Raw genomic sequence first — 27,247 nt, forward strand, 5'->3', positions numbered from 1 at the left:
ATTTTTACTAATTATTTTGAACACCAACTAATTTTCCTACTATGAATTTTTAATAGTTGGCTAAATAACAAGCATTTGTATTATATGACTTTTTCTACACCTAATGCTCCAAAGCCTGTTTTTTAATATATTACTTCTTCAACCCCATGTGTCTGTTGTCCTTGCACTTCTCTTCTTACTCTGGAAAATTCCTTGCCTTTTAATTTTTATTCGTAAATCAGTTGTCATATTCTATCTCTCAGTATTTGTATGGGATGCCCCATAATTTATAGGTTTTTTTGAACCACACTGCTATAGAACATACTTAGATTATTTCTTATTTATTGAAATGGAAATCAAAGCAAAAGATTTTTTTAACCAACCAAAAAGTTACTTGATGCAATTTACACTTAAAAAGAGTATTTATCTCTAGAGAATAGTAGCTGACAGCTGTCATTAGCTTGTAAGTTCCCATTGTGACTTCACTACAACCAACAGCAATTTTGTATATTGTTAAACTTGAGGAACTATGGTAATTGTTATTCTTTGGTTGCAAAACAAGAAATCTAACATTTGCATTACAATCTAGTGTGTGGGAAAGAAGGAGACCTGGGGATTTATTTCAAAAGCAGTATTGTAATAAAGGTTTGTCAGTTCTGAAATGTGCTATCCATGCAGAGTTTCTCAAAGCTTTCATATTTAATTCCTTTTAAAGGCTTCATAATCTTTAAAGGAAAAAGTTAAACTGAGTGATAATGACTTTAATTTTATCTGTTGACTTTGTCTCAGTTATTTAAAAACAGTAACCCCTAAGCACTTTCCTGTGAAACTGATGTATTAGTGAAATCTTCCATACTTTATGTGTTTAAGATTCACAGATTCCAATCTTTTATTTAAATCCAACTCTGTCTATTTCTTGAAATCTGTGTGTGAATGTTTTTGCATATATCAATAGAAAGAAGACTGGATTGGGGGGGAAGAAAACGCCAGGTAGACAAGTTAATCACCTAATTTTATGCCCCATCATCACTACTGCTTATAGAACAAATAGGGATATTTGTGTTGCTGGCTCTGACTTTATGGAAACAATGGATTGCTAAGGATTCTTTTAAAAATGAGAAAGAAAATGACAAAAATTTCAAGTTACTTTAGATATTGAAAACTTTAGGTGGTACATGCTATGTATTAAGTTTATATTACTATTTTTGGCCTCTTTTTCCTTAGGAAACTCAGACTCTCCTTTTGGAAGGAATAAACAGAGATTTCTGACTTTGCTTCTTTTTAGTTTTTATGTAAAAATTCAAATCATGTATCCACAAAGGATTAACTGCTGTGGGAATTGCTGTCCTGCTGTCAACAGCTAGAACACCAGACAGAATACATGAAAATACTGTTTCTAAACATTGGACAGTAGGTAAGACAGGACTTTGATCTCTGAGAAAAGAGAAGCAAATGAAATTAACCTTACATTGCTTCAGCTTGCAGCCTGAGGCTTTGGTTAAATTCTAAACCACAAGGCCAGGCTATAACAACTTCCAAGGAACTAGCAATTACCAGAAGCTATAAAATGAATAACTCTTAGTGCTCACTCAGGGCCAGAAATCATTTGACTTCCCACCAGCTAGAGAGGAGAGACATCACATGAACATTCAGCAGAGACTCCCAGAAGAACCATAACTTGGAAGTGGGGCCAAATTGGCCCTAGAATAAAGGATTCTCTAGATCTATCTTAAAAGACCTGAGAGGATCAAGCTAATATGCAAGCAACTTAACTATACAACAAGATCCGGTATTCAGCAATGTAAAAGTCACAATGTCTAATCTCCCATCAAAAATTACTAGACATGTGAAGAAGCAGCAGGGTGGGGGGTGGGGTGGCCAGAATCAGTCAATAGAACCAGACCTACAAATGACAGAAATGAAGGCATTAACAGACAAGGATTTTAAAATAGTTATTATAAATGTGACCCTTATATTCAGAGAGAGAGAAGAAAACATAAGCATAATATGAAGAAAAATAGAAAATAAAACAGTAAACAAAGGGAACTTCTAGAGGTGAAAAATATATCTGAAATGAAAACCAATATAAATGGAATTAATAGCAGATTAAACACTACAGAGGAAAAGATCAGTGACATTGACATACATAGCAATTAAAACTATCCAAAATGAATCTGAGAGGGGAAAACTCCTAAAATAATATGGAAACAGTTTTAGTGCCCTGTGTGACAGTACCACATGGTCTGATATAAGTGTAATTGGAATCCCATAAGGAGAGGGGTGGGAGACATAAAAAATATTTGAATAATGGCCAAAATTTTTCCAAATTTGATGAGAACGATGAGCCCACAGAGCTAAGAAATTTAACAATTCCCAAACAGAATAATCATAAAGAAAACCATAGAAAGGAACATTATAATCAGATTGCTGAAAACCAGTGATAAAGAGAAAATATTAAAAGCAGCCAGAGGGAAAAAGACATATTACATACAAAGGAACAAAGATAAGAATGTACACAAATTTATCATATACTGTGCAAACCAGAAGGCAAGTTTTTTAGAGCACTAAAAGGAAAAAAAAAAAGCCAACCTAGAATTTTTTACATAGCAAAAATGTCTTTCAAAATTGAAGATGAAATAAAGACTTTTTCTCACTTTACCAAAACTGAGAGAATTTATTGTCAACATATCTGCACAAGAAATGTTTAAGGAAGCTCTTGAGACAAAAGGAAAATGATACCAAATGGAAATGTGGATCTATACCAGAAACAGTGAGGAACACCAGAGGGTAAATATGTGTATAAATATAAAAGACATTTTTCTCATTTTAAAATTTCTTTAAAGTATAATCAGTTATCAAAGTAAAAATAATGTATTGTGTGGTTTATAACATGTAGAAATAAAATATAGAACAATACAGGGGGAATGGAAGTATATTGTTGTAAGGTTCTCTACACTATACCTAAACTGGTATGATATTACTTGAAGGTTAACTGTGATAAGTTAAAGATGTATATTGTAAACCCTTGAGTAGGGTTCAGCAAACCCAGTAGGCCAAGTCCAGCGCACTCCTTATTTTTGTAAATAAAGTTTGTTGAAACACAGCCATGCATATTCGTTTACATATTGCCTAGGGCTGCTTTTGCACCACAGTGCAGAGTCTAAAGTTGCAGCAGGGATCTTATGGCCTACAAAGCCTAAAGTATTTAATGTCTGTCTACCCCTTTACAGAAAAAGTTTGGCAATACCTGCTATAGAGTAACCCCAAAACATGAAAAGGTACAGTTAATAAGCCAAGAGTAGAGATTAAATGTAATAAAAAAATAGTTAATCTAAAAGAGGGCACGAATTGAAGAAAAGTGGAAGAAAGAAGAGTTGAGTGAAGAAAAGTAGCAAGATGGCAGACATACACAACAATATTTATAATTTATTAAATGCTAATGATATACACACTTTAATTAAAAGACAGAGGGGCTTCCCTGGTGGCGCAGTGGTTGCGCGTCCGCCTGCCGATGCAGGGGAACCGGGTTCGCGCCCCGGTCTGGGAGGATCCCACATGCCGCGGAGCGGCTGGGCCCGTGAGCCATGGACGCTGGGCCTGCGCGTCCGGAGCCTGTGCTGCGCAACGGGAGAGGCCGCAGCAGAGGGAGGCCCGCATACCACAAAAAAAATAAATAAATAAAAGACAGAGATTGTCAAATTGGATAAAATAGGAAGACTCAACCATATGCTGCCTGCAGGAAACCCACTTGAAATATAAAGACGTGGGTAGGTTAAACGTAAAAGGATGAGAAGAGGTATACCATATGTCCACACAAAGACTTGTGAGTAAATAATCATAAAAGGTTTATTCATAGTTGTCCAGAACTGGAAACAATCCACATGTCAATCAACAACAGGTGAATGGTTGAACAAATTGTGGTGTATCCGCAATTTTAAATGCTACTCAGGAATAAAAACAAATTAACTACTAGTGCATGCAGCAACACTGGTGAATCTCAGAATCATGCTGAAAGAAAGAAGCCAGATACAAAAGAGTACATGCTGTATGATTCCAGTAGTATAAAACTCTAGAAAAACTAAGTATAATCTGTGGTGAAAAAAATCCAATCAGTAGTTGCCCAGGGGTTAACTTGAATTGGGATCAAGAGAATTTGGGGGGGCTAATGGAAATGTTCTTTATCTTGATTATTATGTCAAAATTCATCAAATGTTCATTTAAAATAAGAGTGTATATTGTTATTTATAAACTATGCTTCAATAAGGGTTACTTTTAAAATTTAAGTCACGAAACAATGTAGTGTGAGGCTTTTGTATTCATTGTAGGCATTATAATTTACTAGACCAGGTGAGGAAATAAGATGTAAATGACTACAACTATGAAAAGTTTGATGCATTTAGAATCTCCAGAACATTATTCTATGTATATTTCCTCTCGGCTTTTCAATTTTGAGGGATACGAATCCTTAAAAACTTTATAGAGTGTATCTTTTGATTCTTAAAAAAAGCTAATAAAGAAACATTATCAGGGACTTCCCTGGTGGCGCAGTGATTAAGAGTCTGCCTGCCAATGCAGGGGACAAGGGTTTGAGCCCTGGTCCAGGAAGATCCCACATGCCGCAGAGCAACCAAGCCCGTGTGCCACAACTACTGAGCCTGCGCTCTAGAGCCCACGAGCCACAACTACTGAAGCCCGGGCGCCTAGAGCCCGTGCTCCACAACAAGAGAAGCCACCACAATGAGCAGCCTGCACATCTCAACGAAGAGTAGCCCCTGCTTGCCGCAGCTAGAGAAAGCCCGCGTGCTGCAAGGAAGACCCAATGCAGCCAAAAATTAATTAATTAATTAATTGATTTAAAAAATATTTTTAAAAAAGAAACATCACTCATCTTAAAGCATGCTAAGTGGGTTTTTAAAATTAATTTATTTATTACTTTTGGCTGGATCCCATACCAGATTTGATTCCAAACCCTGTTCTCCTTTCACAGACTAGTGATAAATTATCATCTTTATTAATTTTTTTAAATATTTATTCATTTATTTGGTTGCACCAAGTCTTAGTTGTGGCAGGTGGGCTCCTTAATTGCAGCACGTGGGCTCCTTAGTTGTGGCATGTGAACTCTTAGTTGCAGCATGCATGTGGGATCTAGCTCCCTGACCAGGGATTGAACCCAGGCCCCCTGCATTGGGAGCACGAAGTCTTATCCACTGTGCCATCAGGGAAATCCCTAAATTATCATCTTTAAATGCTTGGTTGCTTGTGTAAAAAATTCTGGTTCAAAATTTATTTATTAAAAGATTCATTTGAAAATTATTTTGAAAGAGTTATTCTGACATTTGTTTTAGGGACTAAGGTTCTATAAATCAAGACTGTTAAGGAACAAGATAAGGAAATAAGTAATTCTGTGCCGTTCTGTTATAGAAAATCCTTTCAGTTGTGTAGCTTATGATAATGGTTCCCTTAATAATGTTTTGTTAGTAAATCCCAAAAGTTGAGCTTTGGCCTCTTGCTAACCTCAGGAAAATGTTCAAGAGAACTTAAAAGGAATTGTTTTTTATTATATCATAATATGTCCAAATTGTATAAGAGAATGCTTACTTATCAAGCACCTTGGATATAATATTATATGTACTACAGAAATATGAGTTGATTGTCCTGGAGTAAGTCTCACTTATTAGTGTACTTTCACATGTCATTCCCCACAGATTCTTAAAAAAGCTCTGGCTCCCAAGAGCCACCTCCTACAGGGTATAGCATTTGGCCCAGCAATCTCTGGCTACTTAATAAAATTTTACTAAATGGATTCAGGGTTTGTATTCACCAATACCAAGAACTTTTCCTTAAATTCCTGGGAAAGCCTCTCCTTGACCCACTTAAAAGATAATCCTTTGCATATTTTCTTTTTTCTGCAAAGTGAATTGTGTGATAGGTATGATCTTCCATAAGCCATTTCCTGGAATAACCTTCAACTAAAGCTAAAGGGCATATTCTTGAACCTTAGAAAACATTTTAAGCCACACTGATAATAATAAACCCCCATTTAAGAAGATTAATAATGTCGCTTTACCTTATAATGAAATCTAATTATCATATGGTTATGGGTCTTTTTCATTCAGATGTGACAGTGGTGTATCAAAATGGGTTACCTGTGATATCTGTGAGGCTACCATCCCGGCGTGAACGCTGCCAGTTCACACTCAAACCTATCTCAGACTCTGTTGGTGTGTTTTTACGACAACTACAAGAAGAGGATCGGGGAATTGACAGAGTTGCAATCTATTCACCAGGTATAGTCACATTCATTATTTTTTTAAAATTATTTTTATTGGAGCCTAGTTGCTTTACAATGTTGTGTTAGTTTCTGCTGTACGGCAAAGTGAATCAGTTATACATTTATATATATCCACTCTTTTTTAGGTTCTTTTCCCACATAGGCCATTAAATAGACATTTCACCAAGGAAGACATACAGATGGCCAAGAGGCACATGAAAAGATGCTCGACATCACTAATCATTAGAGAAATGCAAGTCAAAACTACAATGAGGTATCACCTCACGCCAGTCAGAATGGCCATTATCAAAAAATCAAGAAACAATAAATGCTGGAGAGGGTGTGGAGAAAAGGGAACCCTCCCACGCTGTTGGTGGGAATATAAATTGATATAGCCACTATGGAGAACAGTATGAAGGTTCCTTAAAAAACTAAAAATAGAACTGCCATACCACTCAGCAATCCCACTACTGGGCATACACCTTCATTATTAATTCCCACCCACCCATCATTTCACTCCAAATTGTTTTTACACACACACACACACACACACACACACACACACACACACACACACACCACTGCAAAAGAATCCCATGCTCTTAACTTTAGGACACAATCTTTTGCTTAGCAAATGTCAAGAGAGACAGTGATTTTTCTCCCAGTTTTCAGAATATGATTGCTCAGTTTTAGCAAGGGTATATACACAGGGATCTCATTCAAAAGCACCTCACATATAATGCCATGGGCAAAGATGAACCATCAATCACATTTATACTTTTGAGACCTTTTGTCATTACCTTAGGTGTAGAATAAACTTTTCTAGTAATTGAGCCATCATCTCTGAAGATATGAAATATTAGGCCTTCTTTTTAAATCTTCTTAGGTCTTTCACATAAATGTTTACAAAATAAAGATATATGGTTTGAAAATAATATAAAATAAGGCACTAAAAATTCCCATTTGACATGATACCCATTTCATTTATTTATTTTTTAAGTGCCTTACATTTTTCCCACTTTCACTTTGAAAAATTTTAAACCTACAGAAAACGTAAAAGCCTAGTACAGTAAGTACCTATTTACCCTTGGATTTACTCAGTTGTTGCTAATTTGCCACATTTCTATAGTTTAAATATTTTAAATATTCTTAATTCTCAACTCATCTTGTAATATAATTAATAGATCAGCTTGGTGTACTTTGCTAACCCTAGCATCTGCCCCTACTGGATTATTGTCAACTAATCGTTAACTATACTGCAAAGTACCATATATTAGAAAACATTGGGTGTTTTACTCAACCAACTTCCATCATAGACATCCATGCACCTCACCCAGTGACCCTAGATTTCCAGCTGACACCTGTACATCTATGTAATTATTTCACTTGTTCATAAAGTTCTTCCAGAAAAACACGTTAAATCTTCACCAAGGAGATTGCCATGAAAACAAAAAGCCTCAGATAGTATAAGTTTTGTTTAGCATAGAACTTAGGGGTAAGGCAAAAAGTTAACTGAAATTTAAACGAGAAGACATAATTTTAAAATCTGTTTTGAGGATTGCTTTTTTCCTGACCATTCTTGAATGATTATGGACATATGACCTTAAAATTTTCACATTTAAATTTTCACAGATGGCGTTCGAGTTGCTGCCTCAACAGGGATAGACCTCCTCCTCCTTGACGACTTTAAACTGGTCATTAATGACTTAACGTATCATGTACGACCACCAAAGAGAGGTAACAAGTAACCTTGATAAGGTCAGAGGAATGTGAGAACGGCTTTTGGAAAGAACTTTTTTTCCCCTGGGTAAACTTGAGAAACAGACAGTGTTCAAAGAGCAGTCAAAGTTTTACATATAGGTAGCACTTTGCTAGTACACTGACTAAAACATAGACACCAGAATGCTTTATTATCGGCTCTTGTCACTGTTTCGTATAAATGAGTGTTCTACATAACTTAAACTCCTTCCTTCCATACAAGCTAAAAGTCATATTATTTTAATAACGTTATTGGGGGAATCTTTTTAAAAAATTGTGGAATTCCCTGTCCTCTTAAACATTTGTAACAGGAATTAACCCCTTTTTTTGATGGCTCAAGGTTAGCAGTTTGAAAGTCAATTATTGTACAATTATAGTCCTTGGGAACTTCGGACAAGAATATGCTTTTATGCGAAAAAATGGGATATTTGCCTCCGGTGCCAAAAAACTCAGTAATCAAATATTTTCATGAACTACTTTTAAAAACCAAAGTTAATGCAAAAAATCCATGATAAACAAAATATCAAAAATTTAAATAAAGACAAAGTTAGTTTTACTGATTTTTCTTTTCACCCCACACTCCGATATGGCTTTGCACAGTACTGATGCTATTAAATAGCTCTCTAAAATAACATTTTGAAGTGTGTCTCTTTTGGTCATCTTTCTCTCTTTGCCCTGGATGTTCATTGTCACTCACTGCTGTTGTTAATTCCCCTTCCACCACCACCACCCCCTCCATCAGCTTCCTAGGACATTTGTTATTTCCCATTCTGCTTTTGAGAATTGTGTCTAATGTAGAAAAAGTTCTAAGTAAAAGCCTAAGTATTGAATGCCTCCAAAATCTGGTCCACATCTACCTTTAAAGTTTTTCTCTTTTCCTCTTAAAAGATGCCTACTTTTCCTCCACCCTCTAGTTCCTTTGCTCTTTCCTTTGCCATCTCAGTGTTTTCTCACCTTTCCTCTAAGATGCCTTTTTCTTTTCTTCCTAACCTCCTATTTCCTCAGGTCAAAATCATCAATGTCAGCTCTTCCATGAAGCCTTTCATGATCCCATTCTTTCTTTTTCTTACTCCCAGCCAACCAGAAGTGATTATTCTCTTCTCTGAATTCTTCATTCCTTTTCTTTTCAAATGATCAGAGGGAAGGCACTGTGATTTTTGTATACCCCATTGACTTAGGTAGTCATCCTATAGTGAGCAAGTTAAATGAGTTAAAGAATCCTTTAAATAGTAAGACATTACTGAATCAGATTTTATTAAGTTGGAATAATTGAACATGTAGACCAAGGATTGTTAGCTATATATTAGCTATACTAATATGTTTTTCTTCTTTATTCCCTGATTCTTGGACTAGACGTTCTCTTTAAAATAACAGAAGTACAGGCCTTATTTTACTCAGTTTTTCTGTTGTTGTTGTTCTTTAAATTTGCTCTTTATTTTTTTCTGGCTTTATTGACATATAATTGACATATAACACTGTGTAGTTTAAAGTATACAGTGTGATGATTTGATACACTTATATGTTGAGAAATGATTACCACAACAGGATTAGTTAATACCTACATCATCTCACATAATTACCATTTCTTTTTGATGAGAGCACTTGAGATCTACTTTCTTAGCCACTTTTAAGTATACATTACAGTTTTGTTAACTATAGTCACCATGCTGTACATTAGATCCCCAGAACTTATTCATCTTATAATTGGAAAATTGGTACCCTTTGACCAACATAGAACTACTGTATGATCCAGCAATTCCACTTTGGTGTATATATCCAAAGGAAATGAAATCAGAATCTCAAAGAGATATCTACACTCCCATGTTCATTGCAGCATTATTCACAATAGCTGAGCTATGGAAACAACATAAGTGTCCATCTACAGATGAATGGATAAAGAAGATGTAGTGTCTGTGTGTGTGTGTGTGTATGTGTGTGTGTGTGTGTGTGTGTGTGTGTGTGTATCTAAAATATTATTCAGTCATGAGAGAGAAGGAAACCCTGCCATTTGCAACAACATGGATAGACCTTAAAGGCATTATATTCAATTTTTGTGTGTGTATGTGAATTTCCTAGAGAGTTCATTCTATTTTGATTCTCTACTGCATTAGTAAAATATTAAAAGTTGACTAATATATTCTTATATAAAGTATAACAATCAGGAAAATAAAGATTTATGTTGTCAAAAACTAGAGGTATATGGAGAACAGTATGGAGGTTCCTTAAAAAACTACAAATAGAACTACCATATGACCCTGCAATCCCACTACTGGGCATATACCCTGAGAAAACCATAATTCAAAAAGAGTCATGTACCAAAATGTTCATTGCAACTCTATTTACGATAGCCAGGAGATGGAAGCAACCTAAGTGTCCATCAACAGAGGAATGGATAAAGAAGATGTGGCACATATATACAATGGAATATTACTCAGCCATAAAAAGAAATGAAACTGAGTTATTTATAATGAGGTGGATAGACCTGGAGTCTGTCATACAGAGTGAAGTAAGTCAGAAGGAGAAAAACAAATACCGTATGCTAACACATATATATGGAATCTAAGAAAAAAAAATGTCATGAAGAGATTAGTGGTAGGACAGGAATAAAACACAGACCTACTAGAGCATGGACTTGAGGACATGGGGAGGGGGAAGGGTAAGCTGTGACGAAGTGAGAGAGTGGCAGGGACATATATGCACTACCAAATGTAAATTAGATAGCTAGTGGGAAGCTGCCGCATAGCACAGGGAGGGTGACGCAAGAGGGAAGAGATATGGGAACATATGTATATGTATAACTGATTCACTTTGTTGTAAAGGAGAAACTAACACACTATTGTAAAACAGTTATACTCCAATAAAGATGTTAAAAAAAAAACAACTAGAGGTATTTTAATCAATGAATAATTCCATCCATCTTGTCTAATACTGTGTTTTTAAAAGAGAAATGAAAGTTTTAATTTTTTAAATAGGACTATTCTCAAATTGAATAAGGAAAGTAAAGGTAGAAACTGAAAAGGGGAGAAACTATATTTGATTCTCTGGTAATCAGTTTGGCAGCCTTACAGCTCTTTGTTTTATCTGTATCTCAGAACTGTGGGATATCTATCCACCTTCCCTAGAAGTCAATTAGAATGTGAAGTTTGCAAGGGTCAGAAGTCTGTAATTCATGGGATAATTGTAATTTGAAGTATGAAATTTGGTAAGCTCAATAGTAGCATTAGTATAAAACTTTAAAAGACCATTTTAATATTTAAATTCAGACATCAAATCTCTCTCAGCTCTGTTATTATTAGTCAGTGAGCAATTATGTCATTATATACTTTTTTCACAAAGCTTAAATAATACTGTTTTAAGTTCATAAACACTTTCCGCTCAATTTTTAAAACATAGTAAAAAAAAACCTTATTTCTTTTGAAATAAACATAAAATAGGTTTTCATTTTGTTTCCATCATATTATCTTCCTCCAAGTCACCACTGTTTGTCAGCTGCAGTGAGTAAGAGAACAGTTGAATTTCTGTATTTGAGAGGGATGCCGATCATACAGATGAGTAAACATATTCCTCTTCCCCACATTGTAACTGTTTTTATTGAAAAAGCTAAATGGAAAAAAGAAGTTGAAGGCACTAGGGTTTGGGTATTAGATAATGAGAAGAACACTAGGATTTTATATATACATGGAGCAGATGGAACAAATATACTTTATCTAATAAAAGTTATAATAGTTAATGAAGGAAAACTTTTCCAGAATAGTTTTTTAAGTTTTGACACAGTTTTTTTCTACTCATTGCTTACGCCCCTTTAATTTTCGCTTTTCTCTCCTATTTTTCTTTTCCCTGTGCATGATAGCACTTTAGAGCTAAAAATGCTCTATGAATGTTGTGCACCAGTAAACCTTAACTTCACATACTTCACCAGGCACTGAGGCTAGAGGGCTTATTCATATAGGAGCTAATGTAGCCATGTTTGATGTTTATGTGGGATTGGCAGTCATAGGTATTACAAATACCTAAGTACTGACAACCCTTGTACATAATGCCAAAATTGGAGGGAAGAGGCAGGAAAAAACTGAAATGGAACAAGGGGGCAGGTCATAGCAGCAAGGCTAGTTGCAAGTTCCATTGCATTCTTTTGGTTACCAAAGCTGTATATGGCTGGATTCCCCTGTGACCACTGGTCGTTGAAAGTTTTTGTGCTAAGGAGACTCATCTTGATTGGCAACACTAAGCCCTTTCCCCCATTTATCCATCCAGAGGATATTGGAGACCTTGCTCCTCTCCTAATAATGTAAGTAATTGAGAGAAAATGTTGAACAGGCAAACCAAATACCAACTATAATTAATATCTTATCAGAGACTCAGATAGCCAGAATCCTTCCCAAACCATTATAGTAGCTGAAAAGACTTTTTAATCCCCATTATTTTTGCACATTTCCCTGTCTTTGTGTACCTTAATTATCCTGGCACTGATGGCATGTGCAGAAACATTAATAAACATCTTAATTGCATTTTTAGTGAAGCATACATGGATCATCCAGAAGTGTTTTTGTTAAGCCATTAACAGATTTACCTTCTCTCTTCCTATAATTTCATCTCCAGATGGGTGGGCAGATTTTTCAGGGTCAAGGGTTTGAGGTGGTTGTTTTCCTCCACCATGACAATACCTTGGAAGCATATTCTTCCTGTCAAGAAAATCTAACAAAATAAAGCTAAGTCTCTTGAGTTTGCCAGGGCTTTACTGATCAGAAAGATAACAACTCTGTGTTCAGCCAGGTCTAGAATTGGACATCTGTGAGATTGATCTCCTATGAATTATCATATTATAGTCTTTTCATTGCTGTTTGAAGGTATGTTGTAGCACATTAAATTTTATTTGTTTTGAATGATAATGCATTTACAATGTTCAACTCCCAAAGTCAAAGAATATATGCGAAAAGATTTTCTCATACCTGTTTCACAGCCACCCTTTTCTCCTCTTACCAGCAAGCATTGTTCTTAGTTTCTTGTTTCCTATCAGAGAGTCAGTGCATTCATAAGCAAGTGTGAATGCATAATCTCTTTTCCCTTTTCATGCAGATAATAGCATATCATACATATACTGTTCATGTCGGTCAGGGTTCAATTGGGGAAGCAGAAGCATGTGAATAAAGTGGAATAAAAGATTTATTATAGGAATGAGACTTTGTACAGTTGTAGATGAAGGTAAAGAAGTAAGAGTCTGTAAAGGGGAGCTTGGAAGATCAGAGAAAAGTTACTAATTTTGAAGTGATGGCACATGTGGACAAATCAGAGCTTGTCAGGGAACCTGGAAATTCAAGTGCGTCCAACTACTAGGATAAGAAGAATTAGCAAAGGAGGGCTGGTAGAGAGATCCCTAGGACAGTGTTATCAAATAGAACTTTCTGTGACAATGAAAATGTTCCATTTCTGCACTGTCCAATATGGTAGCCATCAGTCACATGTGCCTATTGAGCACTTGAAATGTGGCTAGTATGGCTGAGAAACTGAATTGTAAATTTTATTTCATTTTAATTAATTTAAATTTAAATAGCCACACACGGCAAGCAGTTACTGTTTTGGACAGCACAGCTCTAGAAAGCTGCATCTGGCTGTGGGCGTGGATTTGCTGTTAATCATTAGAGGTGGCAGTTGAGAAAAAGGAGCTGGATGCAGAGCCAGGGAGAGCAGGCACACACTGGCATCTCCAGGCACCTCTGCATCTGTCTCTAACTACTAACGACAACCTTCAGAGCATGATGGCTTCTGCTTCACTTCTGCCTTCTAAAACCTCACTTGAATCTCTCTTTTGGCTAACTCTAATTCAGAACCATACAGGGAATTGGGGGGAATTTGGGATATATGGGGAAACATAATTGCAGTTTAACTAGATGTCAAGGTATAAAACCACTAAACTGCTTTTCTTACCTAACAGTGTATTCTGAAGATCTTAAAATACCAGAACATAAAGAATTCCTTATTCTTTTTCACAGCTGCTATGTATTACATTGTATGAATACATATTATCATTCACTTAGCTGCTTATTTTATAATTTATCATACTGAAAAAAATCAAAAGAGAAATAGTTTTACAAACTTGGAGTGAGAAATATGTTTCTACCCATAACATAAAACACAGAAGAAGCCATGAAAGAAAAGACTGATATAAAAAATAAATTTTCTACACAGCAGAACCTGTAATATGAATATTAATTTTAAAATAATAAGTCTTTGATGAATGACAGTCTAATAGAGACTCTTTTATAAAACAAATACCAAGCCTGATTTCAGATTTTATACATTTTCAGGTTATGATTGTCAATACATATTTGATCATTAACGTGTGTGCTTCATTAGGAAAAGGAAGAGGAGAGGGTCTGTTTAGTTTGTTTGTTTGCTTGCTTCCTTCTTTCCTCCCTTCCTTCTTTCCTCCCTTCCTCCCTCCTTTTCTCCCTCCTTGGATTTCTAAGCAAATACAGTGTAATTATGGTATTGAAAGTGGAAATGGAAAAAGAAAGGACATGGAATAGAAAAGTCATTGGACTACCAGTCAGAAGATCTTTTCCCACTCCCTGCTAGCCGTACAGCTTTGTGAATATCATTATTAGACCTCATTAAGGAGAGAAACCACCTCATATTTGATTTTTTTCCCCTCTATAGTGAATAGATCAGTACCTAATACAAAAATGTTTGTTAATCTTACCTCTCTAGGACTCAAAATTCCTCATTTATAAATTGTGGATTATATGCTACCATGAGGATAAATATGGGATAATATATGTGAGAGGATTTTGTTTACCATAGATAATTTATACCTACCTAAAAAATTATCTTTTTGAAAGAGGACTGAGGACTTCCCTGGTGGCGCAGTGGTCAAGAATCTGCCTGCCAATGCAGGAGACACGGGTTTGAGCCCTGGTCTGGGAAGAGCCCACATGCTGCGGAGCAACTTACCCCGTGCGTCACAACTACTGAGCCTGCGCTCTAGAGCCCATGAGCCACAGCTACTGAGCCTCCGTGCTGCAACTACTGAAGCCCATGAGCCTAGAGCCTGTGCTCCACAGCAAGAGAAGCCACCGCAGTGAGAAGCCCATGCACCACCACGAAGAGTAGCCCCCGCTTGCTGCAACCAGAGAAAGCCCGCGTGCAGCAACGAAGACCCAACGCAGCAAAAAATAAATAATAAAAAAAAGAAAGAGGACTGAGCTTGCAGGAGAAATATTAATATTGATATAGTAAAAGCCTCATAACTCAGTTCCAGGCCTGGGGGTCAGGAGGCATGGACTCTACCACTTCACTATGACATTCTAGAGTGCAGTTTTCTCTTTTTGTAACTTTGGAAAATGTAGAACCATATGTGAATGTGAGCTGCAACTTTAGTGCAAAGCAGACTCTGTTGACATAGACGACTTGTAGAACTCAAAGTGTTCTTGCTTTTATCAGTTCGCATTAATGCAGCACGCATTCATTGAAGCATGCAAGATACTATGCTAGGTGCTGTATCCCATTTTACTATATCAGCTCTTCTCTAATCCAATTTACTACCCTTATTTGAATTTCTGTGATAACTGTACTAAAGGACATCCTTGAAGAATATTTTAAATACACACATGACTAATTCTGACTGTGGCTTATTTTGATTTAGAAAAAGGCTGACCTTCTTCTATAGCTAACAAAATGTCACATTTAAGGCTAATAAGATTCTAAAACAAAAGCTTTACTTCTGGTGCTTTTTAAAAAGTTATTTGACAGCTGAGATCAGCTGACTTTTTATTAAATTTTCAAAACATAATTTTTAGATTTCTGGAAGCACATGCTACTCACAGAAGAGGATATTGAATCAAAGAATTATTTAATCTTTTACCTTTTCAGTTATTCTCATAACTTCATGCCCTTTCAAGCTTGATATTGAGACCCATACAGCTATTCTGTGTCTTTGCCCAACGGGAATAAATAAAAATTGATATGCTAGGGGGAAGGTATATAGGGGCTAAGATTATTAGGATAATGGTATTTTTACTTATACCCTTGTATTTGCAAATTTGAAATACTGTATATTTTTTCCTTAAGTGTTAGTTACTACGGGGAAAAAATGACCAATTAAAATGGCAAGACCACAGATAAATTATAGATCAGAATTTTAATAAGCTTGATAATCAGATTAATTCTAAACCTCTCTACTAGTTTTTGACATATTACTTTAAATTTTTTGTCTTTATCTAATGAAGATTATTATTACTTGTAGCCTCATTTGTAGCACTTATACTTCCAAGAATATAATGGTGGATGCTGGCTTCAGAATTTTCAAGTTGCCCAAATATGAGCTTACTTTCTAGGATTTATAGACTCTTCCTTTTTAAAAAGGAACTATCCCTTTCCTTCAGTTTAACATTGAAGGTGGGACCTCTATAGTAGATGAATCTGCCTTGTTCTTATCACTAATAGCCCTAGGAATAGCAACTCTTCATTTAAGGCATAAATTTTTTTAAAAATGTAATCTTTTTTTTCAGACCTCTTAAGCTATGAAAACGCAGCAACACTGAACGATGTAAAGACACTGGTCCAGCAGTTATACACTACTTTGTGCATCGAGCAGCACCAGTTAAACAAGGAAAGGGAGCTTATCGAAAGATTAGAAGATCTCAAAGAACAACTGGCGCCCCTGGAAAAGGTGCAGATTCAAATTTCACACTTTTCTCTTCACCAGTATTTTTTCCAGAGCATATATGTTTGCCTTTTTTCCCTCCGAGTTTTGTGTGATTGCATTGTGTCAATCAAACTAGTCCACTAGTTTTGGGAACTGAATCATAAAAAGCTTCTGATTAAAGCTAAGAAAGGACTTAAAAAGGAATAGTTTGGAGCCTTGATAATGGACATAGAGCTTTGAGATCTAAATATACTGCCCTTAACCAGACTTACAACTTTTACAACAAAGATTGGAATAATTGCTGATCAAGAAGGGTTCTAAGTGAGGTGGATAATCATTTTAGCCAACTTAAGAATTAATATTATATGGAATATTATGCAACTGTTAAAAACAATCGTGTAGATCTAATACTCTGTAGAAAACACTTCGTGATATTTTATGCAAGGTAAATTACAAAACAATGTGTATATTAGTGCATACTATGATCCATTTTTTAAGTGTATTATGCATATAGCCATACACACAACACACACACACACACACAGAAAAAAATTAGAGGGAACATATTCCCAAATGCTAATAGAATAGTAGGATTATGAATGATTTTTCTTCTTTACACTTTCCTAAGTGCTTTACAATGAACATGTGTCATCCTTTTTTCTTTTAATAAAAATACAAGTATTTCCATTTTAAGAAACCAGACTATATTAGAGATTAAGGAAGGGAACAAATACTCTTAATACTGTGCTTTTTCTGATTTCTTTAAAAGTAAGGAACACATATCTCACGGTTGTTTTCATTAAATTTAAGACCATTAGAAATGTTGGATAAATTAAATTTGAGGAACTGTTGTGAGGGGGGATGAAATTTAAATCTGGTATTTTCAAAATGTAAAACATTTTTTAATGTACCAACTATAGCAAAATAATTATCATCCCTTATTGAATATTTACTATGTGCTAGGAATTGTCCTAAGTATTTTACTTGTATTCTCTTATTTAATCCTCAGAACAACTCATTAATGAAGTTATGGTAATGTGCAGATCAGGGCCTGAACTCAGCCGTTCTGAATCCAGAGTCCATGTTCTGACTCACTGTGCTGTTTTGCCCCAGTAGACCTTTTGAGTAAAAAACTAATGATAGATTAAATCTTGTACGCTACAGTGAGAGAACATTGGCATGTTTTTATTTTTCTCTTTCAAAGAAAGCAATCTTGTGGTTGGATAAAGACCCGCTGAAACTAACTTATTCACTCCCATAATTTCACCATATTTTCAGCTACTTCTAGGATGAAACATAAAACACAAGTGTATCAAAAATGTTATTCCTATAAAATAGTACTCAGTAAAAACTACAGATATTATTTAGGAAGACAAACTGTATTTCTTAGAATTGAGACTAACTTATATCTTGATTACGAGCCCTGTTTCTTTAGTGAACATTGAATAGTTTAAATAAGAGTTTAAAATTGGTTCTATGTCAAAATGATTTACAGTTGACCAGTCATGTGTGCCCTGTAGGTACGAATTGAGATTAGCAGAAAAGCTGAGAAGAGGACCACTTTGGTGCTATGGGGTGGACTTGCCTACATGGCCACACAGTTTGGCATTTTGGCCCGGCTTACCTGGTGGGAATATTCCTGGGACATCATGGAGCCAGTTACCTACTTCATCACTTATGGAAGTGCCATGGCAATGTATGCATATTTTGTAATGACACGCCAGGTAAGAATTCTTCTTCAAGTAACTTTCCATGAGATAGCACAATGTTGGTTGTCAAAGTAGTTCTCTTTTCTCTCATATTCTTTCTAATGCCAGTTCCCTTGAAGTAATCATTTATCCTTTATACATACTCACACAAACACACATATGTGCACATGCACGTGCATGCCAATTATGTATCAAGCACTAGTCTAGGTGCTAGAGATAGAGAGATAGATATGACATGGCTTTGACCCCCGTGGAGCAAGCAGACTATTAAGAGAGCCATATAAACCATTAAATTCATAATACTATTATAGTAAGATATAGAATAAGAAGGCAAAGGAGAAGAGTGGTCAGCTGTAGGATAACTTGCTCAGTTGGCTTGGCTTTTTATGTACTGTGTAATTAATTTAGCAGTCAGATGGTGTAGTCCCAAGCTTTTGGTTTTTACTGAATATTTGGAATGGAGAATTGGTGATAACTAATCAAATAGTTAAACTAAACTCTGGGCTACTTCTAAATATATTAGGAGTATAGGTGTGTGTTGTTGTTTTTACTTCATGGAAGAGAGGTGAAAATTAGATATCTAATCACTATTCTATTCTTTATCAACCAAGGCTCATATTTTAAATATCAGTGTCTAGAACTAATTTTTATTGTTAGTGCTGTATTTTTAGTAGCTTGGAAATCCATAATGGTCACTTTAGGAAGTATGAAGGATTTATTATCACTTATTTATTATTGCTATATGTGATACAAGCACAGATCCAGGCTCCCTTGAATAAAAAGTATTTGAAATAGCTGAGAGATATGAGAAAACTTTTCTATTTTCTTAGGTATCAGAAGAAAGCTGAGAGTTGCTTCTCTTATATTTCTATATGGCCGCTGTTGAACATAGGCATTTTGTTTCTGTTGTCATTAGACCAATGGCCATATTTTTGTGTGGGAAAATGAAAGCCCAAGGGTATTATTTAACCTTTCTGGGCCTCCCAAATATGTCTAGTGGAGAAGAGACAGTAAACTGTTCGTGTCCTGCTATTGTTTGCCCAGTGTCTCTAGCACCTAATCCCATGTCTGGCTCATGTTCATCACTCTACCTGAACAGAGCTGACAGCCAAATCAATCTTATCTGACCACACCTCTGGACATGGCTTGCATATGTGTATATGTCTGTCCGTATTTCTTTCCCTCTTCCTCTGCCCTGTCACTGTCCCTCATATACCCCTTTAATGGATTCTTTTTATCGATTGAAATCCAGACTCCTTAGCCCAATATTCATAACTGGTTGCTGTCCTTTCCAAATGTCTCTCAGCTCCTCTGTGTATGTAGTAGGTATTTTAAACACATCAAATTACAGTTGACCCTTGAACAACAGGGGTTAAGGGCGTCAACCCTCTGTGAAGTAAAAAAATCCATGTATAACTTAAAGTCAGCCCTCCATATCATGGTTCCTCTGTATCCATAGTTTTTCCATATCCATGATTCCACATCTGGGGATTCACCCAACTGCGGATCGTGTAGTGCTGTAGTATTTACTATTGAAAAAAATCCACATATAAGTGGACCTGTGCAGTTCAAACCCATGTTGTTCAAGGGTCAACTGTGTAGTCTGTATTTCCCCCAAAATGCCCTGAGTTTTTCACCACTTCCTTCCTTACTTCATATCATTCTATTAACTGGGAAGATTTTCCCTGTAGATCGCTACCTGTCATATTTCAAGGTTTACTTAAATGCTTATTTTTCATGAACCTTTGACTACTTCCCTGCAGCCAACTTTGATCTGTCCCTCTTCTGAATTCCTATAGCACACTGTGCCTCTCATTTCACTTATCCTATGCCATCTTGTATTATAATTATTCATGTTCAATGTCTTTTCCCCTCTACTAGACTATGATATCTTTTGAGGCAAGGCGTTCGGGTGTTTTTTTCAATTTTTATTTCCTTACCATGCCTAATACAGTGCCTGTCTGTCCTACTATTTAAATGCTGTCCTACTTCTGTGATTCCTAAACGTTTTTGCTGCCCCCAAGTGACAAGTTGTAAAATAGCAGTAGTAAACAATTCCGTCTTTTGTGAATAGGAAAACATTGACCAAATAAAATGTAAATAGAGTTTCTCATGTTAAATATTCTTCCCCATATCAGTATCCATAATTAACACCCATGAAACAAAATGCCTGTTCAACAACATTTAAACTGTTCAATGAGCATTTATTAGCAATCTAAATATATTCCAAAAGTATATTAAGTTCCAAAGAATTTTCAAAAGATAAGTTCCTTGACATCATAAAATCAAGTGAAATATTGACTTTTACTGACGACCTGAGTACCATTTTCTATCATGTGAAAAAGGAGCCTGACAGTAAGAATTGCCATTCAGCAAAGTTACTTCAGCAGGCATGTGAACCACCATTCAGCCCCCTAGCCCAGGCGTTTTCTACAAAGGGGAGGTCACCCTCAAGGGGGTGAAAATTGGTTCTGGGGGAGTAAAACATATTAGATATTACAACAGATAAACAGATACACAGTATATTTGTGGTGTTAAAACTTCTTTGAAGGACTTCCCTGGTGGTCCAGTGGGTAAGACTACACGCTCCCAATGCAGGGGGCCCTTGTTCGATCCCTGGTGGGGTAACTAGATCCTACATGCATGCTGCAACTACAAAGCCCGCATGCCGCAACAGAGATCCCACGTGCTGCAGCTAAGACCTGGCACAACCAAAATAAATAAATAAATATTTAAATATTTTTTTAAAAAAAAACTTCTTTGGGGAGGAGGGGCAATTAAGGAAGAAATATCTAAAAAGGCAACTTAAGGGAACAATGATGAATAAAGGTTAAGAAACACTGACCTAGCCTTTAATACCCTTTGTCATCTCAATTCCAACGTCCAGCATTTATATTCTACTCCAGCAAACTACTTCAGTGACCGTTCAGGACGTACTTAGAATAAAAATTAGCATGCCTAATAATTTAGTATGCCTAAACTTTTAGGCTCCTGACATCTCTCTTAACTTTTTTCTGTCACCTTCCTCATGTGTTGCTTCCTTTTCTGTCCAAATTAGACCATACTGTCATTCTGTTCAATCTCTGCTCCATTGTCTTTCCACCATATATGCTCTCTAAACTCCTAATTTTGGATAAATTTAGCCATTTATCCTGTATCCAGGCTACTGAACATTGCTAGAGAAAAATCATGTAATAATGTGGATTGGACCACTGCTTGTGTTTCTAATTAGATTTTCTTCCCCCATAACACTCTTATTAGTTATTCTAAGACTTCACATCAAGATCCTCATCCCACATTTAACTTTGTCTCCTACCTCTCCTGGAAAATTGAGCTTAACAGATACAAGCTTGCAAATTCCTAAACCCTGTGAGTTTAATAGTATCCATACCTACTTTCACACTGTTTCCTTAAATTCAAATAAGAGGTGGCATTTTCCTGCTCAGGGCTAGCTCTTCCACTTGTTCTTAATCCCATTACCCCCTTCCAGAATCTTATGCCAGTATATTTTTTGTGTTCCCTATGTTATCAAACTCTCCCTCTCTGACTCTCTTTCCTTCATAACCAAGCTCTATGTGTATCTCTTCTCACTTATTATCAAATTACCAAATTTCTAGAAGAGAGTCTAGCATGTAGTTGCTTAGTAAATGCTTGTTGCCCAAAAGAGGAAGCATAGAATAGATCTGAATAAATTGAATTAGTGTGTACATTTACATCCTCAGCAAAGATAGGTAAATGGCCTAGTAATAGCAACTTAGATGAAACCTAGAGGGCTTTCCCTCAAGTTTTTAATCCAACATTTATCCCTTAGGTCAATGTTACTTGATTCAGACCACAATTCTATCCACTTTTAAAAAGCTTCCACAGTCCCTTCAACCACTATTCATTCATTATCCATCATCATCAATAATTAAATATTTACTTCTGTTTCTAGTTATGGCATCCTCGGTAATCAGAACAATGCTGCCACTAGGAAATGTTAAAATAGTTAAACAAAACATAAAACACATCTGCCTGTAGACTCTAGAGAGCTAACAAGATAGCAGAAATTACCAGGCAAGAACCAGAAGAAGAGAAGTCCCAGGAAGGTGAAGCTGGTGTTTAGATGTGCTTTTTCCTCTGGGGATTTGTATTGATTAAAGAGCATAAGGCTGAGAGGCCAAGAAGCTGAGCCATACTTGATAACCTAGAAAGACCAAAGCCATAGAGATTCATGTCCAGGGATTGCTAAAGTAGGTTGAAACATTTTTGCTTTGGTTGGAATTTTAAAGGCCACTACTGTAGAACAGAAGAACCTGTTGTAGGCTCTCTCAGAGACTGTAGCTCATCTTTCAGTCATCCCAATCTTGTAAATTGGATTGAGGTAGTCCTAGAATGCTGGTGATCCCAGAGTGCTGATATCACTGGTTCCAGGCCAAAGAAAACATTAATCATCCCTGGGAGGAGATAACATTATCCTAAGCCTTACATTATTTCTACAAATAATTTTGCAAATACAAAGTTAGGCATACAATTAAAAATAAGCAGATACACAGGAAAACACCTACAGAAACAGTAGACATTTAAAACAGACACAGACAGGAGATCTAGTTACTGGATTTATCAGACATAGCCTTTAAAATAATTATACTTACTAGATTCACGGAGATAAAAGGTAAGTTTGAGAATATTGGCAGATAACTTGATTTTGTAAAAAAAAATGAAAATTCTAGAAATAAAATTTAATGGATGGATTTAACTGCAGATTAGACATAAGAGAGATAGAGTGACCTGGAAATAAATCAGAAGAAACCATTCAAAATAAAGTATGGAAAGACAAAAAGAAGTAAAATATAGGAGAGGGTGAGAGATACAGAGGATAGAGTGAAAAGGCCTAATATATTTTTAATTTTATTAGCATCTCAGAAGGAGAGGAGGGAGAGAATGGGAAGAAACAATATTTGCAGAGATGGTGGCTGAGAATTTTCCAAAATGATGAAAGACATTAATTTATAGATTTAAGAATTCCATCAAATACAACCAATATAAAGGAAAAGAAATCCACATCTAGACACATCAATAGTAAAACTGCAAAAGACAAAGACAAAGAAGAAATCTTAAAAGTAGCCAAAGAAAAAGAAGAAATCTTAAAAGTAGCCAAAGAAAAAGAAGAAAGGCTTGCCTTCAAAGGAGTCACTGTTAGATAGCTGACTTCTCAACAGCAGAAATGAAAGCCAGAAGTTAATGGAATGGTACCTTCAATGTGTTGAAAGAAAATAACTGTCAACTTAGAATTCTATACTCAGCAAAAATATCTTCCAAAATAAAGGTGAAATAAAGATGCTTCCAGACAAACGAATAGAGAACTTGTCACCAGTAGATCTGTACAAAAGGAAATACTAGAGAGTGTTCTTTGTGCAGAAAGATTATCACAAGTGGAAAGTAAAAAGCAGGAAGGAATGAAGAGCAATGAAAATGTTAAATCTGTGAGTGAATCTAAATGAATATTTAATGTATAAAATAATTATAATAAACTCTTATGGAATTTAAAATACAGAAAAAACTAAAACATATGACAATAGCATATATATCTGGAGGGAGTAAGTGAACTTGAAATGTTCTAATGTTCCTTCATTGTCTGGGAACAGGGTAAAAGTACCACTTCCATTCAACTTTGAATGAGAAGTCCTAGCCAGTAAAGAAGGCAAGAAAAAGATACAGAGGATGAAAACATTGGAAAGAAAAACAACTGGCATGATTCATAGATTTTGTACATAGAAAAATTTAAAAAGCATATATAGATAATTGGTTAGAATTCATAAGTGAGTTTTATAAGGTTACTAGATACAAGGTTAATATATATAAATGAATTGCATATCTATATGCCAGCCACAAATAGTTAGAAAATGAAACTTTTTAAGAGATGCAATTCAAAATGACTTTTAAAAATAAATCATGCAAGAGATAGCTTCAAGAAGGTGGAGGACTAACACGTAGAGATCACCTTCCTCCCCACAAATACATCAAAAATACATCTACATGGGCTTCCCTGGTGGCGCAGTGGTTGAGAGTCTGCCTGCTGATGCAGGGGACACGGGTTCGTGCCCCGGTCCAGGAAGATCCCACATGCCGCGGAGCGGTTAGGCCCATGAGCCATGGCTGCTGAGCCTGTGCGTCTGGAGCCTGTGCTCCACAACAGGAGAGGCCACAACAGTGAGAGGCCCGCGTACCGCAAAAAAAAAAAAGAATACATCTACGTGAGGAACCACTCCTACAGAACACCTACTGAATGCTGGCAGAAGACCTCAGACCTCCCAAAAGGCAAAAACCTCCCCACGTATATGGGTAGGGCAAAAGAGAAAAGAAAAAACAGAGACAAAAGAATAGGGATGGGACCTGCACCTCTGGGAGGGAGCTGTGAAAGAGGAAAAGTTTCCACACATGGGGAAGCCCCTTCACTGGCAGAGACAGTGGGTGGCCAGGGGAAAAGCTTCAGAGCCATGGAGGAGAGCGCAGCAACAGGGGTGCACAGGGCAAAGTGGAGAGATTCCCACACAGAGGATCGCTGACAACCAGCACTCACCAGCCTGAGAGGCTTTGCTCACCCACTGGGGCAGATGGGGTCTGGGAGCTGAGGGTCAGGCTTCAGAGGTCAGATCCCAGGGAGAGGACTGGGGTTGGCTGTGTGAACACAGCCTGAAGGGGGCTAGTGCACCACAGCTGGCTGGAGGGAGTCTGGGAAAAAGTCTGGAACTGCCTAAGAGGCAAGAGACAATTGTTTTGGGGTGCACGAGGAGAGGGGATTCAGAGCACCGCCTAAACAAGCTCCAGGGATGGGTGCGAGCCACGGCTATCAGTGCGGACCGCAGAGCTGGGCATGAAACACTAAGGCTGCTGCTGCAGCCACCAAGAAGCCTGTGTGCAAGCACAGGTCACTATCCACACCTCCCCTCCCGGGAGCCTGTGCAGCCCGCCACTGCCAGGGTCCCGTGATCCAGGGACAACTTCCCAGGGAGAACACACGTCATGCCTCAGACTGTTGCAACGTCACGCTGGCCTCTGCCACTGCAGGCTCGCCCCGCATTCCTTTCCCCTCCCTCCCCCTGGCCTGAGTGAGCTAGAGCCCCCTAATCAGCTGCTACTTTAACCCTGTCCTATCTGGGCGGGGAACAGACGCCCTCAGGTGACCTACACGGAGGCGGGGCCAAATCCAAGGCTGAACCCCAGGAGCTGTGCGAACAAAGAACAGAAGGGAAATCTCTCCATGCAGCCTCAGGAGCAGAGGATTAAATCTCCACAATCAGCTTGAGGTACCCTGAATCTGTGGAATACCTGAATAGACAACAAATCATCCCAAAATTGAGGCAGTGGACTTCGGGAGCAACTGTAGACTTGGAGTTTGCTTTCTGCATCTAATTTGTTTCTGGTTTTATGTTTATCTTAGTTTAGTATTTAGAGCTTATTATCATTGGTAGATTTGTTTATTGATTTGCTTGCTCTCTCTTTTTTTATATATATATTTTTTTCCTTTTGTGAGTGTGTGTGTGTATGCTTCTTTGTGTGATTTTGTCTGTATAGCTTTGCTTTTACCATTTGTCCTAGGGTTCTATCTGTCCATTTCTTGGTGTTTTTTTGTTTTCTTTTTCAGTATAGTTTTTTGCGCGTGTTATCATTGGTGGATTTGTTTTTAGGTTTGGTTGCTCTCTTCTTTCTTTCTTTCTTTTTTTTAATTGCTTTTTTGTTTTTTTATTTTTAACATTTTTTTTATTTTAATAACTATTAAATTTTAATTTAATTTAATTTTAGTTTTCTTTCTTTCTTTTTCTCCCTTTTCCTCTGAGCCGTGTGGCTGACAGGGCCTTGGTGCTCCGACCGGGTATCAGGCCTGAGCCTCTGAGGTGGGAGAGCCGAGTTCAGGACACTGGTCCGCCAGAGATGTCCCGGCCCCACATAATATCAAACAGCAAAAGCTCTTTCAGAGATCTCCATCTCAACACGAAGACCCAGCTCAACTCAACGACTAGCAAGCTACAGTGCTGGGCACCCTATGCCAAACAACTAGCAAGACAAGAACACAACCCCACCTGTTAGCAGACAGGCTGCCTAAAATCATAATAAGTTCGCAGACACCCCAAAATACACCACCAGACATGGTCCTGCCCACCAGAAAGACAAGATCCAGCCTCCTCAGGTGACCTACACGGAGGCGGGGCCAAATCCAAGGCTGAACCCCAGGAGCTGTGCGAACAAAGAACAGAAGGGAAATCTCTCCATGCAGCCTCAGGAGCAGAGGATTAAATCTCCACAATCAGCTTGAGGTACCCTGAATCTGTGGAATACCTGAATAGACAACAAATCATCCCAAAATTGAGGCAGTGGACTTCGGGAGCAACTGTAGACTTGGAGTTTGCTTTCTGCATCTAATTTGTTTCTGGTTTTATGTTTATCTTAGTTTAGTATTTAGAGCTTATTATCATTGGTAGATTTGTTTATTGATTTGCTTGCTCTCTCTTTTTTTATATATATATTTTTTTCCTTTTGTGAGTGTGTGTGTGTATGCTTCTTTGTGTGATTTTGTCTGTATAGCTTTGCTTTTACCATTTGTCCTAGGGTTCTATCTGTCCATTTCTTGGTGTTTTTTTGTTTTCTTTTTCAGTATAGTTTTTTGCGCGTGTTATCATTGGTGGATTTGTTTTTAGGTTTGGTTGCTCTCTTCTTTCTTTCTTTTTTTAAAATTTTATTTTTTAAATTTTTATTGTTAATAATTATTTTTTTATTTAATAACTTTATTTTCTTCTCTTTCCCTTTCTCTCTCCCTCTTTCTTCTCTCCTTCCTTCCTTCCTTCCTTCCTTCCTTCCTTCCTTCCTTCCTTCCTTCCTTCCTTCCTTCCTTCCTTTCCTCCTTCC

The 27,247-nt window shown here is 36.9% G+C and overlaps 1 protein-coding gene across 1 annotated transcript in view; it reads left to right on the forward strand.

Annotated features, from left to right (window-relative positions):
- Positions 1–27,247, forward strand: part of MCU (mitochondrial calcium uniporter) — a 218,962-nt gene that overhangs the window by 179,297 nt on the left and 12,418 nt on the right. Inside the window, exons 3-6 of the mRNA XM_024132166.3 lie at positions 6,096–6,266; positions 7,883–7,987; positions 16,516–16,676; positions 18,173–18,376. Coding sequence (XP_023987934.1) covers positions 6,096–6,266; positions 7,883–7,987; positions 16,516–16,676; positions 18,173–18,376 — 641 coding nt within the window. The remainder of the gene's footprint in view (positions 1–6,095; positions 6,267–7,882; positions 7,988–16,515; positions 16,677–18,172; positions 18,377–27,247) is intronic.

Source organism: Physeter macrocephalus, chromosome 20 (assembly GCF_002837175.3).
Source record: "Physeter macrocephalus isolate SW-GA chromosome 20, ASM283717v5, whole genome shotgun sequence".
In the NCBI taxonomy this organism is placed as follows: domain Eukaryota; kingdom Metazoa; phylum Chordata; class Mammalia; order Artiodactyla; family Physeteridae; genus Physeter; species Physeter macrocephalus.